Source organism: Terrapene carolina, unplaced genomic scaffold (genome assembly GCF_002925995.2).
Source record: "Terrapene carolina triunguis isolate 2854851 unplaced genomic scaffold, T_m_triunguis-2.0 Scaffold848, whole genome shotgun sequence".
Classification (NCBI taxonomy): Eukaryota; Metazoa; Chordata; order Testudines; family Emydidae; genus Terrapene; species Terrapene triunguis.
The window spans coordinates 122,309-135,362 of record NW_020665199.1 but is presented as its reverse complement, the minus strand read 5'-3'; the positions used below and the strand labels follow the sequence as shown (position 1 = coordinate 135,362).

At 57.6% G+C, this 13,054-nt stretch overlaps 1 protein-coding gene across 1 annotated transcript in view; it reads right to left on the bottom strand.

Annotated features, from left to right (window-relative positions):
* The window catches only part of CXXC1 (CXXC finger protein 1), a 13,579-nt gene continuing 525 nt past the window's right edge, over positions 1–13,054 (bottom strand). The window contains exons 2-15 of the mRNA XM_029913761.1: positions 12,604–12,704; positions 12,334–12,494; positions 10,081–10,239; positions 9,919–9,945; positions 9,435–9,584; positions 8,936–9,043; positions 8,314–8,498; positions 7,606–7,813; positions 7,305–7,415; positions 7,090–7,139; positions 1,078–1,174; positions 828–980; positions 135–286; positions 1–21 (exon numbers count right to left, since the gene is read on the bottom strand). Of these exons, the coding sequence (XP_029769621.1) occupies positions 140–286; positions 828–980; positions 1,078–1,174; positions 7,090–7,139; positions 7,305–7,415; positions 7,606–7,813; positions 8,314–8,498; positions 8,936–9,043; positions 9,435–9,584; positions 9,919–9,945; positions 10,081–10,239; positions 12,334–12,494; positions 12,604–12,704 (1,657 nt within the window). The 3' untranslated portion in view covers positions 1–21; positions 135–139. The remainder of the gene's footprint in view (positions 22–134; positions 287–827; positions 981–1,077; positions 1,175–7,089; positions 7,140–7,304; positions 7,416–7,605; positions 7,814–8,313; positions 8,499–8,935; positions 9,044–9,434; positions 9,585–9,918; positions 9,946–10,080; positions 10,240–12,333; positions 12,495–12,603; positions 12,705–13,054) is intronic.

Sequence of the window (13,054 nt, the reverse complement as noted above, 5' to 3'; positions counted from 1 at the left end):
CCACTGAGCCTGGCGCCGACCCTGGGAGAGAGAAAGAGTCGTTAGGGGAGGCCCTGGAACCCAGCCCCCCCCGAGCCAGCCTGGAGGGGAGCCGGCTCCCCCGTGAGGGAAGGCCCCGGCCCCCAGCTGCTCACCGGGCTCAGCGGTCAGTGGTGGTGCGCAGGTCTGTGGTCAGCGGGTCGTGCTGGATGGTCTGGTGCAGCATCAGCGCCAGCAGCCCGGCCCGGTTGGTCATGGCCATGCGCACGTTCCGCTCCTGCTCAAACAGCTCGTCCAGCTTGTACCACTGCCAACAGCAGGAGGAGCCATTACACGCGGCCACCTCTGGGGTGGGGCAGCTGGGGAACAGCCGCACATAACGCCGCTGGGGACAGCTCAGCCGGCGCGGAGATGCAGCTAGCTCTGGGGCGGGGCAGCTGGGGAACAGCCGCACATAAAATCGATGGGGACAGCTCGGCCAGCGCTGAGATGCAGCTAGCTCTGGGGTGGGGCAGCTGGGGAAGAGCTGCACATAACGCCGATGGGGACAGCTCACCCGGCGGGGAGATGCAGCTAGCTCTGGGGCGGGGCAGCTGAGGAACAGACGCACAGCGACAACAGACAGAGAGTGGGTCAGGAAAAGGGGAGCTCCCTACTTAATAGAAGTGTGGGAGGGATGAGGGGGCAGGAATTTCTTCAGTCAGAAGGAATAAAAACCACTTGGGATCATGCCTAGATTTTAGTGCCTGGGCCTCACTATCAGGGGAGGGCTCCCTGCCCAGCCTCCCGCAGCGCCCGGCCCTGACTGCCAGGGGAGAGCGCCCCCTAGCGCCAGCCCCGCTCCGTACCACGCGCACTCTCTCCAGGTCCACCTCGGCCCGGCGCAGTTTCTCCCAGCAGTAGTGCCGGTTGCATTTCCTCTTGGGCACGCGGCAGAAATCGCCGGTGAGCTCAAACACGTCCTTTACCAGGGGGCAGCCGCACACCTCGTCCACCGACACCTGGAGGGGGCACCACAGGGTTCGCACACACGCTGGCCCTCGCTCCCAACCCGCAGCCCCCCACCCCTGCCCCCCAGCCATAGCCAGTGCCCCTCACCTTGGGGTCGCGGGAGTGCTCGGGACACAGCACCTGCAGCCGCTTGCAGTAGGTCTTGCTCTGAGGGTTGTAGACGTCACAGAAGAGGCGGGTGGCTCTGGGGAGGGGAGACACGGTGCCCAGGTGAGAGGCTGCAGCTGCTACCAGCTGGGGGGGGGGGGGGGCTCCATGCCCCTAGGACAACCTAGACAGCATCGCCCAATTGTTCAGAGGGGGAAACTGAGGCACATACATGTGCGTTCAATCCTGCTTCTCAGAGCCAGGGAGAGAACCCAGGAGTCCTGGCTCCCAGCGCCCCCTGCTCTAACCACTAGACCCCACTCCCCTCCCAGAGCCGGGGAGAGAACCCAGGAGCCCTTTGGAAATTGTCTGAATGATGGCGGATCGGAGGGAGGTCGCACGTGGGGTTCCACAGGCATCTGTTCTGGGTTCGGGGATGTTTTACATCTTTATTAACTACCAGGATGTGGGCAGAGAGAGAGCAAACGGATCCAGTTTACAGATGGCACAAAGCGAGGGGGGCGTTGCCAAGCCTTTGGACAGAGCTCAACATCAGAGGGATCTTGATAAATCGGAGAACGGGGCTATCGCCAACACTATGCGTTTCAACGGAGGCCCATGGATGGTGGAAAAACCAAACGCACAATTACAGACTGGAGGAAAACTGGCCGGGCAGCAGCCCGGCTGCGAAGGAGCTGTGAGTTGTGGTGGATCACAACCTTGACATGAGTCAGCAACGCGACGCTGTTGCAAACACAACCTGGTGGAAGGCCTCCAGGGCAGTAGAGGCGGACTGAAGCAGGATCGCCTCTCGACGGCTGCGAAGGGGGACGAAGGGCTGCCCCGCTCGTCTTGGACCTCCTGGACTCCGGAGCCTCTCCCGCCAAGATCTGTGCGGCTGCTGGTGCAGAACAGCTCCCCCCCTTAATAACTCATGCGCAGGCTTCTTTCCCAGGAATAATTCCCCCCCCCCGTAAAAGCCCTGCGGCGATGGGCAGTGGCGACGGAGACAGGTGACATGAGCGCCCGGAGGCCCTAGCCGCAGAGCCACACGCAGGCGGTGACCACAAGACGGTCGTCGTGTTGTAGTACTGGGATTTTACGTTTGTATTTGGTATAACTTAGAATGAAGGATAAAGAATAATGCAGCATGTATTAAATGTACTGCTGTATGATTTGATCATATCCTGCCAGCCATCCTTTCTGAAAGCAGGAAGGAACGGCCTCGTGTGCCATTGGTAAAGAGGCTTCAGCCAGAATCTTGTGTCTGAAGCTGATTTCAAGGCAGTAATGGACCTTTAGGGTCACCCTTTTGTTGTAGGTTTAAAATTAGCGTTTTGAAATAAGTAAAAGAAGGTGACGATTGTTTTCTCCTGCATTGTTATTGGATGTTCCTGTTCAACTGCTCTGCGTAAATCAATCCTGTTGTGTGTGTGAACGAGGAACGTGCGTGTTAGAAGAGAAGTGTGAAGGCCATCGCTGGACCAGATGTTCTAGGGAGGAACCAAGAACAGACGTAAAGGCACCAGGAGGCTGCAACGTGCCCCTCTTGAGATGTCAGAGGAGGGCAGATTGACGACTCTAAGGATGAGGCAGGCACCTATCGATGGAGACAAGATAGCTGTGATCAAAACCAGCCTAGGGTAACTCCCCGAGAGACTGATGAAGGAACAAGATAAAGGATGAGAAGAACAATTTAAGCACTCGTCAAACGGCGATTGATTACAGCAGGACAGTGCAAAACTCATTGGTCCCAATGAAGGAGAATCACTATATAAACAGGGGGCCTTGCCATGAAACTTTGGGTTCGTCCTGCCAAGACTTCCCCGGAGCATCGCGTCTCGACCGACAGAACCCGGCTCCTCCCTACCCGTGATCAACCAGCTGGCCACTAGATTGATCCGGACTCTGGACTGTAACTAGAACATCGAGTCGGACAGACAGACAGAGAGAGAGACAGAGAGAGAGAGAGTGTGTGTGTGTGTGTGTGTGTTTAAATGTATATGCTAATTGTTGTGTTTCCAATAAAAGCAGCGTATTGCCTTTTTCCCTGAAAAAGATCCCATGTGCTTCTTATAAGTATAACAGTCTTCCCCTGGACTGGGACAGGGGGGCATTTTCGGCAGCAGCGGGCATGACGGAGCAGGGCTTTTTAGGAACCCCTCTGCTCACCCCAGACGGGGAAGGGGTGCCCCAAACACAGGCTATCCCACCATACCTGACTGGAGAACCGGCTCCAGGGGGATCGCGCCCTACGCGGTCGAAAACCAAAAAATGTTTTTTGCAACTCGGCCCGCCCGTGCCCTGCTGGACGGATCCAAAAGCGAAAGCCCCAAAAGGCAGAGCAGCGATTGTCGCCCGAGGTTCAACAGCGACATCGTTGCTCTCGGCAAGACACGGCCTGCCCATCAGAGGATAACTGCCGCCCTCCAGTGGCCTTCTTCTGGAAAGGAAAACCAGCACGCGACAGGCCAATACACGCTGTTGGCTTTGCACTCAAGAACCTTCTAGTCAACCGCCTCACTGAGCTCCCCGTCAGCATCAACGAGCGGCTTATGACCTTCTGCATCCACTCCCCAAAACAGAGAAGTTAATCCTCTTAGGGGACTTGAACGCAAGAGTTGGCCAAGATTCTAACGTATGGAGTAGCACCGCTGGGAAGGAAGGAGTGGACAAGACCACTTCCAACGGCATCCTTCTGCTCGGTCAATGTGCAGAGCACAACCTTGTGATCACAAACTTGTCTTCAGACAAAGCAACAAGTAGAAAACAACTTGGCAACACCCCCGCTCAAAGCAGTGGCACCTCCTAGACTAGGTCGTTGTAAGAACACAGGAGCGAAGAGATGTCCAAATCACCCGTGTCACGAGAGGAGCCGATGCTTGCCGGACTGACCCCTGCCTGGAGAGGTCAGTCATGTCGCTCAGGATTGCACCGAATCATAGAAAGCAATCCAAACCACACAGACGGCAACACAACATCCAAAGACTTCAATCCTCAGCGCACCGAGAGACCTTCAAACGCTCCTCGGTGAAAAACTGGCCCTATGCACACCTGGAAATGACAACACAAGTGTCGAGGAAGACTGGGAAGCCCTAAAACAGACCATCCGCGAGGCTTGCGAGGAATCCATCGGCGTTGCTACCTGCCGCCATCAGGACTGGTTTGACAACAGCACTGAGATTACAGCCCTTTTGGGCCAGAAGAGAAAAAGCTTCCCGCGACTGGCAAAACCAACCACTGTCCAGTCAGAAGCAGAGCTCTCTCCATCAGCTCAAAGGAGGAGCTGAGAAATCAAAACCAAATGGTGGGAAGACAAAGCAAAAGAAAGCCAAACATTCGCTGGCAGACATGATATGTGGAGCTTTTAGCGTGAGAAAAAGACCCTGTACGGCCCAAGCTCACGTGGCCCCATCGCACCGCTGAGATCTGAAGATGGTAGTGCCCTTCTTAAAGAGAACGGATCCATCAAAGAGCGCTGGAAAGACCACGGCCAAAAGTTTCTAAATCGAGAAATGACTGAGACTGAGGATACCAGCGACTCCATCCCTCGGCACCCAATCTGGGAAACTCTTGCCAACCCACCAACACCTGAGGAGATCCGCAAAGCAATTAATCAAATGAAGACCAATAAAGCACCAGGTCCTGATGGCGTACCAGCTGCAGTACGCAAAGCGAGGGGAGAAACACTGACTCACAAGCTTCATTTGCTGCTCCTCAAAAGCTGGCGCACCGAAGAAATCCCCGCTGACTTACGTAATGCTAACACCGTCACCATTTTCAAAAAGGGAGACAGGGCCGACTGTGGCAAGTACTGAGGCACTGCCCTCCGCTCCATCGCTGGGAAGATTCTTGCTAGAATCTCAGTGAATCGCCTGTTTCCAGAGTCCCGGTGTGGCTTCAGACCATCACAAGGCACCACCAACATGATTTCCGCAGCCAGGAAGATCCAGGAAAAATGCCAAGAACACCACCAGGAGCTTTATATGGCCTTTAATCAATCTGACCAAAGCCTTCGACTCTGTCAACCGTGAGGCTCTGTGGAAAATCATGTCAAAGTTTGGCTGCCCAAGCAAATTTATCCCCATTGTAAGACTCCTTCACAACCTGATGACCGCCTCCATCCTGTGCAGTGGCTCTACCTCTGAGCCCTTTGTCGTCCGAACCCTTTTCTCCGTTTTCTTAGCAGCTATGACAACATTAACCCAAGACCGTCTACCGCAGGGCATTGGCATCCAATATCGGACTGACGGCCACCTCTTCAACCTTTCTCGTCTCCATGCCAGAACTAATATCGGCAACAATAACCGAACTCCGGGACGCAGATGACTGTGCTGTCGTTGCGCACACAAAGGAGGATCTCGCCCTAAATTGCTTCTCTGAAACTTACAAAAGCCCAAGGCTAACTCCGAACATCGGCAAAACAAAAGTTCTCCACCAGCCAGTCCCCGGTCAAGCATCAGACCCAGCGAGGAAGATCTATATCGACAAAGAAGAACTGGAAAAAGTAGAAGACTTTGCCTATCTTGGCAGCCATCTCTCACAGAGGGCAGACAGAGACGTCGAGATCCAGCCCAGAATTCGCCGTGCCAGTCTTGCCTTTGGCAGACTGTCTCGCCGGGTGTTCAACATTCACAACATCAGAACACACACGAGACTTTTCGTTTAGAAAGCGGTGGTGATCCCAGCGCTCCTCTATGGCTGAGAGACTTGTGTGACCTACAGAAAACACCTGAAAACCTGGAACGCCAGCCCCAGCACTTTCTCTGGAAGATCCTCAACATAAAGTGGGAAGATCGTCGCACTAATGTCAGTGTCCTCACAGAGGCCGACACCCTCAAGATAAACGTCAAGAGATGTGGCACTGACACCACACACTGGGGGAGAGTGGCCCAGGGTAGGGATAACTGGTGAAGACTTGTCAGAGAGGGAACGTCCGTTTTGAGGACGCAGAAAAACGCCAGAAAAGGACAGACGACTGTCCCCCCGTGCCAGCCCTGTCTTCCAACCCAACCTGCAACATCTGCCAAGCAGCCTGCGGCTCAAGGATCGGACTCCTCAGTCACCAAAGGACCCACGAAAAACAAAACCCGTGGAAGAGATCGTGCTCAACCTCAAGGGATCGCCGATGATGCTGATGCTGTTGCAAAAAGAAAAAAGCACGTACAATTTTCGGTTGCATTAACAGAGGCGTGGCTGCAGGTCCCAGGAGGTGACAGGACGGCTCTGCTCGGCCGCAGCTGGAGGAGGGTGTCCAGTTTCGGCCACCAATGCACAGAAAGGATGTGGAGACACTGGGTAGGATCCAGAGGCGAGCGACAAAGCCGATCAAAGGGGTGGGACGCCAGCCACGTGAGCAAAGGCTGCAGGAAGTGGGAACGCTCAGTTTGGAAAAGAGATTAAGGGGGGGACATGTGAGCGCTCTTCGACTACTCCAAAGGCTGCCATAGAAAAGATGGAGACAGGTGGTTCTCTCTTGCCCCAGAGGGCAGGACGAGAGGCCATGGGTTCGAACTACAGCACAGCAGATTGAGATTAAATCTCAGGGAAAACTTCCGGCCGGGAAGAACAGGAGGACGATGGAACCGAGGCCTCGGGAGGTCGTGGAAGCTCCTTCGAGGAAGGTTTCGAGCAGAGGCTGGAGCCATCTGTCTTGGATGGTTTAAATCCTGCGGCGTGGTCGGGGGTCAGACTAGGTGCCCCTGGCGGTCCCTTCTCACCCCACGGGTCGAGGAGCCTACGAAGGTACATGCGAGCAGGGCAGAGAGGAGGATTGTAGGAATCGAAGACAACGGGTGATGTCCCGCGGGGGAATTACAGTGCTGTGGGAACCAAAAGCAGTGGAATGGTGGAGAGGGGACAACAGGCAGGGGGAGTCAGTGGGGGAACCATATGTGGGGGGGAACCAAGGGGTCAGGCTGGTGGGGGAAGATTTAGAGAATGGACAATGTCAGCCCATAAGGTCCCAGGGGGAGGAATTTGGAGAGCGCCCCCCACAGGGCTGGGACTCACCCCTCTATGCGGGTTGGGTACATGGATCCGAAGGACGTCTGGCTCTCGTACTGCGGGGAAAGGGAGAACACAGGGCTCGTCAGTGCACCGGGAAGGGGACAGGGACAAGACATAACGCCGCACGGCCGGCAGATGCAGCCACCTCTGGGGCGGAGCGGAGCAGGGACAAGGGGAGAGTCTGCGTTTCCCGGGCCCCATGGGGCAGGGCAGCGTACCTTGGCGTAGCAACGTTCCATGTGGCGCAGTGCCACCTTGGGGTTGATGGGGTGCCCGCAGGAGACGCAGAAGATCTGCAGGTCGGTGTCGTCGCTGTCTCCCTCGTTAGTCTGTGGGGAGAGAGCAGGGAGGGCCCTGTTAGTGCAGCCCCATCGGGGGATCCCTGAGCACAGGACAGCTGGGGAGAGAACCCAGGAGTCCAGGCTCCCAGCCCCCTCGCCCCGCTCTAACCCACCAGACCCCCCCCCCCCCACTCCTCCAAGAGCCAGAGATGGAACCCAGGCGTCCGGGCCCGCCCACCTCCTCATCCTCCTTGATGGCTTGCTGCTTGGCCTTGCCGATGATGGCCTCCAACTCGTGGAAGCGCCGCTCCATCTCCTGCAGCCGCAGCCGCGCCTGCTGCTGCTCCCGCCGGATCCGTTCCAGCAACTTCTTGCCGTGCTCCTCCGCCACGCACGGGCTCTGCTGCCACTGCTGGATGCGCTGCGGAAGGATCTCGTAGATCCGGCTGGGTGGGGAGAGAGAGACAGACTGACCTGCGGGGGGGGATACTGGTCTGGGGGCCACATGGGTCTAATCCAAGGGGGAGGATATGGGGCTGGGGTGTACCCTGGGGGTCTGATCTGGGGTGGGGGGCCCCTGAGAGTCTGATGGGGAGGGGAAGGGGGATGGACACATGGGGCTGGGGGGGGGACCCTGTGGGTCTGATGGGGGGGGATACTGGGCTGGGGGGCCCCTATGGGTCTGATCCGGGCTGGGTGGGGATACGGGCTCGGGGGCCCCTGTGGCTCTGATCTGGGACGGGGGGAACAGACATGGGGCTGGGGGAGGCATGGGTCTCATCCAGGGGGGATATGGGGCTGGGGGGGTCCCGGGGGTCTCATTCGGGTGACTGGGATGGTGCCAACGCCATGGGGGACCCCTGCCGGGGCCCGGGGATTCCCAGAGCTAGGAGGTCCCTGGGGTCGGGGCTGCATCCCCAGGCAGGGGTCAGGCCGGGGCCCTTACTTGGCAGCCAGCTTCATGCCGCACTCCTCGGAGCAGTACTTGGAGGCGGCGCGGGCCGGCTGGATGCAGCCGGGGCCCAGGCACTGGTGCAGGGAGGTCGGGTCCTTGGCGTCCGGCCGCTCAGCGTGCCGCGACCGGTCTCGGTGCTTCTGCTTCTGCTTGTGACGCTTGTACTTCTCCTCCTTCTGCGGGGGGGGGGGGGGGGGGGGAGAGACCACGTCAGCGCCCTGTGGCCCCCCAGGGCCATCTCCCCCTTTCCACCTCCCGTCAGGGGCCCCTCCGTGACCAGCCCCCCCTGCTCTAACCCCTAGAGCCCACTTCCCTCCCAGTGCCAGGGAGAGAACCCAGGAGTCCTGGCTCCCAGCCCCCCCTGCTCTAACCACGAGCCCCCACTCCCGTCCCAGAGCTGGGGAGAGAACCCAGGAGTTCTGGTTCCCAGCCCCTCCCCCACCTCTAACCACTAGACCCCACTCCCCTCCCAGTGCCAGGGAGAGAACCCAGGAGTCCTGGCTCCTAGCCCCTCCCCACCCCGCTCTAACCACTAGCCCCCATTGCCGTCCCAGAGCCGGGATACACCCCACGACTGGGGAAAGCCTCTGTGGCGGCTGCAATTGGCTCCTACCTTCTTCTCCGATTTCTTCTCCCGCCTCTTGACGTGCTTGACCTTCACGGCGCGTTTGCGGAGCACGGGGTCCAGGAACGGGGCATCCTCTGGGTCACTGAGCCATGGCTGGGGGAGGGGTGGGGGGTGGCAGAAGAGGAGACAAGGATGAGACCAGCACCCCCTGAGTGAGCTTGAGAGGCCACATACTCTAGAGACCGCTCTGCTCTTCCCAAGCGGGCTACAGAGGCCTTCGGAGCCCTCAATGACGCTCAACCCAGGCTCTTGTCCAGGGATCCCCCCACATGTCCAAGGACCTGAACTAGGAAAAACGGCCCAGAGGCTGAACGTTCAGGGATGGGACACCCTGCATTGAGATGCAGCCACCTCTGGGGTGGGCCAGCTGAGGAACAGCCGCAGAGTAAAACGATTTGGAGAATGCTCTATCTGGACACATGGCGCCTGGGTTCTCCCGGGGCCCTGCCGCACGTGGGATCCCCAGGTTGGGTGGGGCCCTCACCAGGTTCTGGTCGTCGAAGGCTCCGGCACAGAAATCTTGGTACAAGTCGGGGTCAATCGGGAGGTCGTCGTCCGACAACGGCTCGGGGGTGGCGGACGATTCCAACTGCTCTTTCAGCATCTGCAGGTCCTCGTCCCGCCCTCGCAGCATCTGCCAAGAGGGGGTTAAACACTTGCTGCCTGACACCTCAGACCTACCCCCTCCCCTGTGGCTGCCCCAGACACAGACAGGGAAACTGAGGCACAACGAGGGGAAGAGACCAGTCCATGATCAAACTGCAAAAGCTGGGAATAGGCCCTGACTCCCATTCCCCTTTCCCCACTAGACCCCACTCTCCTCCCAGAGCTGGGGAGAGAACCCAGGAGTCCTGGCTCCCAGCCACTCCCCTGCTCTACCCACTAGCCCCCTCTCCCCTCCCGGACCTAGGGAGAGAACCCAGGAATCCTGCAGGGAAATGGGCCCAGAAAGGATGGAGCCAACTTACCGAGGCTGGGAAATACTTATATGATTCCTAGAAAGAAAAGAAACACTCTGGTAAGCAGCTCAGATGACATGCGGCCACCTCTGGAGCGGGGCAGCTGGGTAATAGCCTCCAGACGGAGAACACAGGTGTTTAGGGACAGGAAGTGAATGCTTCAGTACTCACCCGTGCCCGGACCTGGCACTGCCGCAGACGGCACTTCTGACGGATTTTATTGGGCCCTCCGAATTTCTTCATGTCGCGGCAGAAGTCACACTGGCCGCAGTCCTCTGTCCGCCGGCACGCCTCGCACTCCCCACACATCCGTGCCGAGCGCTTGATCTGCTGTTGCGGATGAGAGAACTGTAAGAATGACAAGTTTGAACATTGTAGAAAGATGGGGAAGTCATCCTTAAGTCATCCTTAACCAGGGGCGTCCTTAACTGAGGGCGTCCTTAACTGGGGCAGGAGAAAGAGAGACCATTTTTACTCTCACATCTTTGAAATTATCACTCCATCCACTGCCTTCAAATCTGACTTGCTCTTGCCTCGTGGTGAGATCTATCAAACAAGCCAGGTTTGAGATTTCTACCTTCCTCTCAGTCTCTCTCCTAAAACATCCCCAGCCCCTTTAGATTCTTCCTTGCAAAGAGGCAATTTAGCATGTGCCCCTCAGTCCAAAGCTGAAGTTGGCTGGTAAAGGGAAACACCCCTGTAATCTGGAAACATTCCTTTGTACCCTTTAAGAATTTTAATCTGTTTGGCATCACAACCATCCCTTTAAATATTGCTAAGGACTGCAACAACCTACCCTCCACACCCAAAACATGTGGATACTTTTTAATCAAGTCTAGCTGTTTGCACCCACAAATCCACAACTTGGAGGTCTGCATTTTATCCGGCATGCCCAGAAATAACTGTGGGCGTAAAGGGTGCGTCTAAGCCAAGCCCCCGTTTAAAATGTAGCGGTTCATTCCTAGCAAGCTTCATTCACTTTCTTTGCGGTGGAATCTGTTGCTTAACAGGCCCGGTTCCCTTCTGTTCCTCGTGCCATCTGCTAGATTTGGGCTGCCACAGCAGAAGAAAATCACGGTGCGTTTCACGGATTAATTCCAGCCCCAGCTAGTAGCAAAGTTCCCAGAGCTGCATCCAATTTTTGGGCCCTAATAAGCCAGAAAAGGGACTAGGATGCGGGTTTTTTTTGAAAAAAAAAAACTCACAACACATTTGCTGCTGTTGTGACCAGCCCGGCTCTCCTGCAGGTTTGACTCCGCACCGAGCTTACGGCTTGGAGATGGCTCTAGACTCATCTCAGCTGATTTGCCCGCTGGAGCACCCTTAAAGAGGCACCTATCCCGCGCTCAGCCACCCTCCCACACAAAAAAAAAGCCCTCTCCTCCTACTTCCCCTCTCCTCCCCGAAGACCCCACACCCTCAGCCCTCTCCCTTATTTCTCCGCTGGTTGCAGTGTTCGGGGATTTATAAGATCCTAACTGAAGACTTGACGCTCCACCTGGCATCCAACAAACCGATCACGGGCACCGAGATCGGGGGGGGAGGGGGGGAAGACCGCAAGATGCGCCGGGAGTAGCCGTTTGAGGGCACTTACAGCATAAGCCCACGGGTGGCATTTATCTCGGGGAAACTGGGAATCCTTCATTCTCCCGTCCAGCTGCAGCACTGGAGAGCGGACGGGGTCAGAAGTTTTTACAGGGATGTCATCTCCCCTAGCTCGGAAAGGCGGAGATGCACCGGGGGCGGGCTGGGCTGCACAGAGGGCACGACAGTCTATTCTGAAGGTAACCAAGGCTGGTCGCAAGGAGAAAATGTCACAGCCTCCGGGTGGATTTACGAGGCAGGGAGAACACTTCCCGAGCGAAGAGGCAGACGAGTTAGCACATCTGCATTTGTAGTGCTGCCACAGCCAATAAGGTACAGTCGGCAATTCACCCCGTGCCCATTGGTCTCACCCAACTGCCCCATGCTCCAGAAATATGGAGTAAGAATGGAAAGGAAACCGTCAGGTCGCTTTCAAAATCTCCAGGCACAACTGACGGGAGGGGAGTGCTGCCACTCAAAATGGGATGGCTCGCCTGGTGCCAAGATGCAGCCACCTCTGGGGAGGGGCGGCTGGGGAACAGCTGCACATAACGCCACATGGCAACTCAGTCAGAACTATCTGCCCGGGGATTCAGGGGTATCAAACTAGATTCCAGGGTGTTTACCCTTAACTCTGCCCACGGGGAGCGTCAGGAATGAGAGGGAGGATCAAAAGCACGCCCTCCCTGGGCAGGAACGGGGAACAGCAGCGACTGGAACCGTCAGGGCCCGGCTGGCACGTGGAGCCGCTCTTGGAACCCTGCAGCTTGGCTCCCTGGCAACGCGGCCCACGGGCTCATGGGATAGAATCCTGCGCCCTGCCCCCCAGAACGCACTCACCTGGCCACCTACTTTCGACCCACGGCTCTGGTCCAGGGCCAGCCCCTGGGCCTTCTTCCTCAGCTCGTCCTTCTCCGCCCGGTCCCGGTCCCGCTCGCCCTCCCGCTCCTTCTCTCTGGATTTCTTGTGCCGGTATCGGATCTCCAAATGGGGGTTCTTATCTGCAGTGGGGAGAGGAAAGCACATCACCGCCAGAAATACCAAGGAGACAGCCCCACCCCCCACCCGGGAGAGAACCCAGGAGTCCGGGCTCCCCGCCCCGTTCCTCACCTCGGCACTGCAAACAGTACCATTCCCGAATGGCCTTCGCCATCTTCTCGGTGATGTTGATACAGTTGCCATGGAACCACTCGTTGCAGTTATCACAGCCTCTGCAGGGGGAGGGGAGAGTCAGAGCGCCCCCTACTGAGCCCCCCGGGACCTGACCCTGACTGCCGGGGGATTACACCCCACTCCCCACAGCACAGCACCCCCCGGCGCCCAGCCCTGACTGCCAGGGAAGAGCGCCCCCTGCCCAGCCCCCTATAACAGCTGGAATTTCCTGGGGGGGGGGGTAAAGACTCCCTTGGCCTGGCTCAGTGAACTGGATGGCTGGACTGAGTTTCCCCTGGGCTCTCCCTGCAGGGGCAGCAAATTACCCACCCCCCTTCCAGCACCCTGAGTCCAGGACACAGGCAGCCCCTTGCAAGCTCAGTGCTGGGGACCCAGGAGTCCTAGCAAC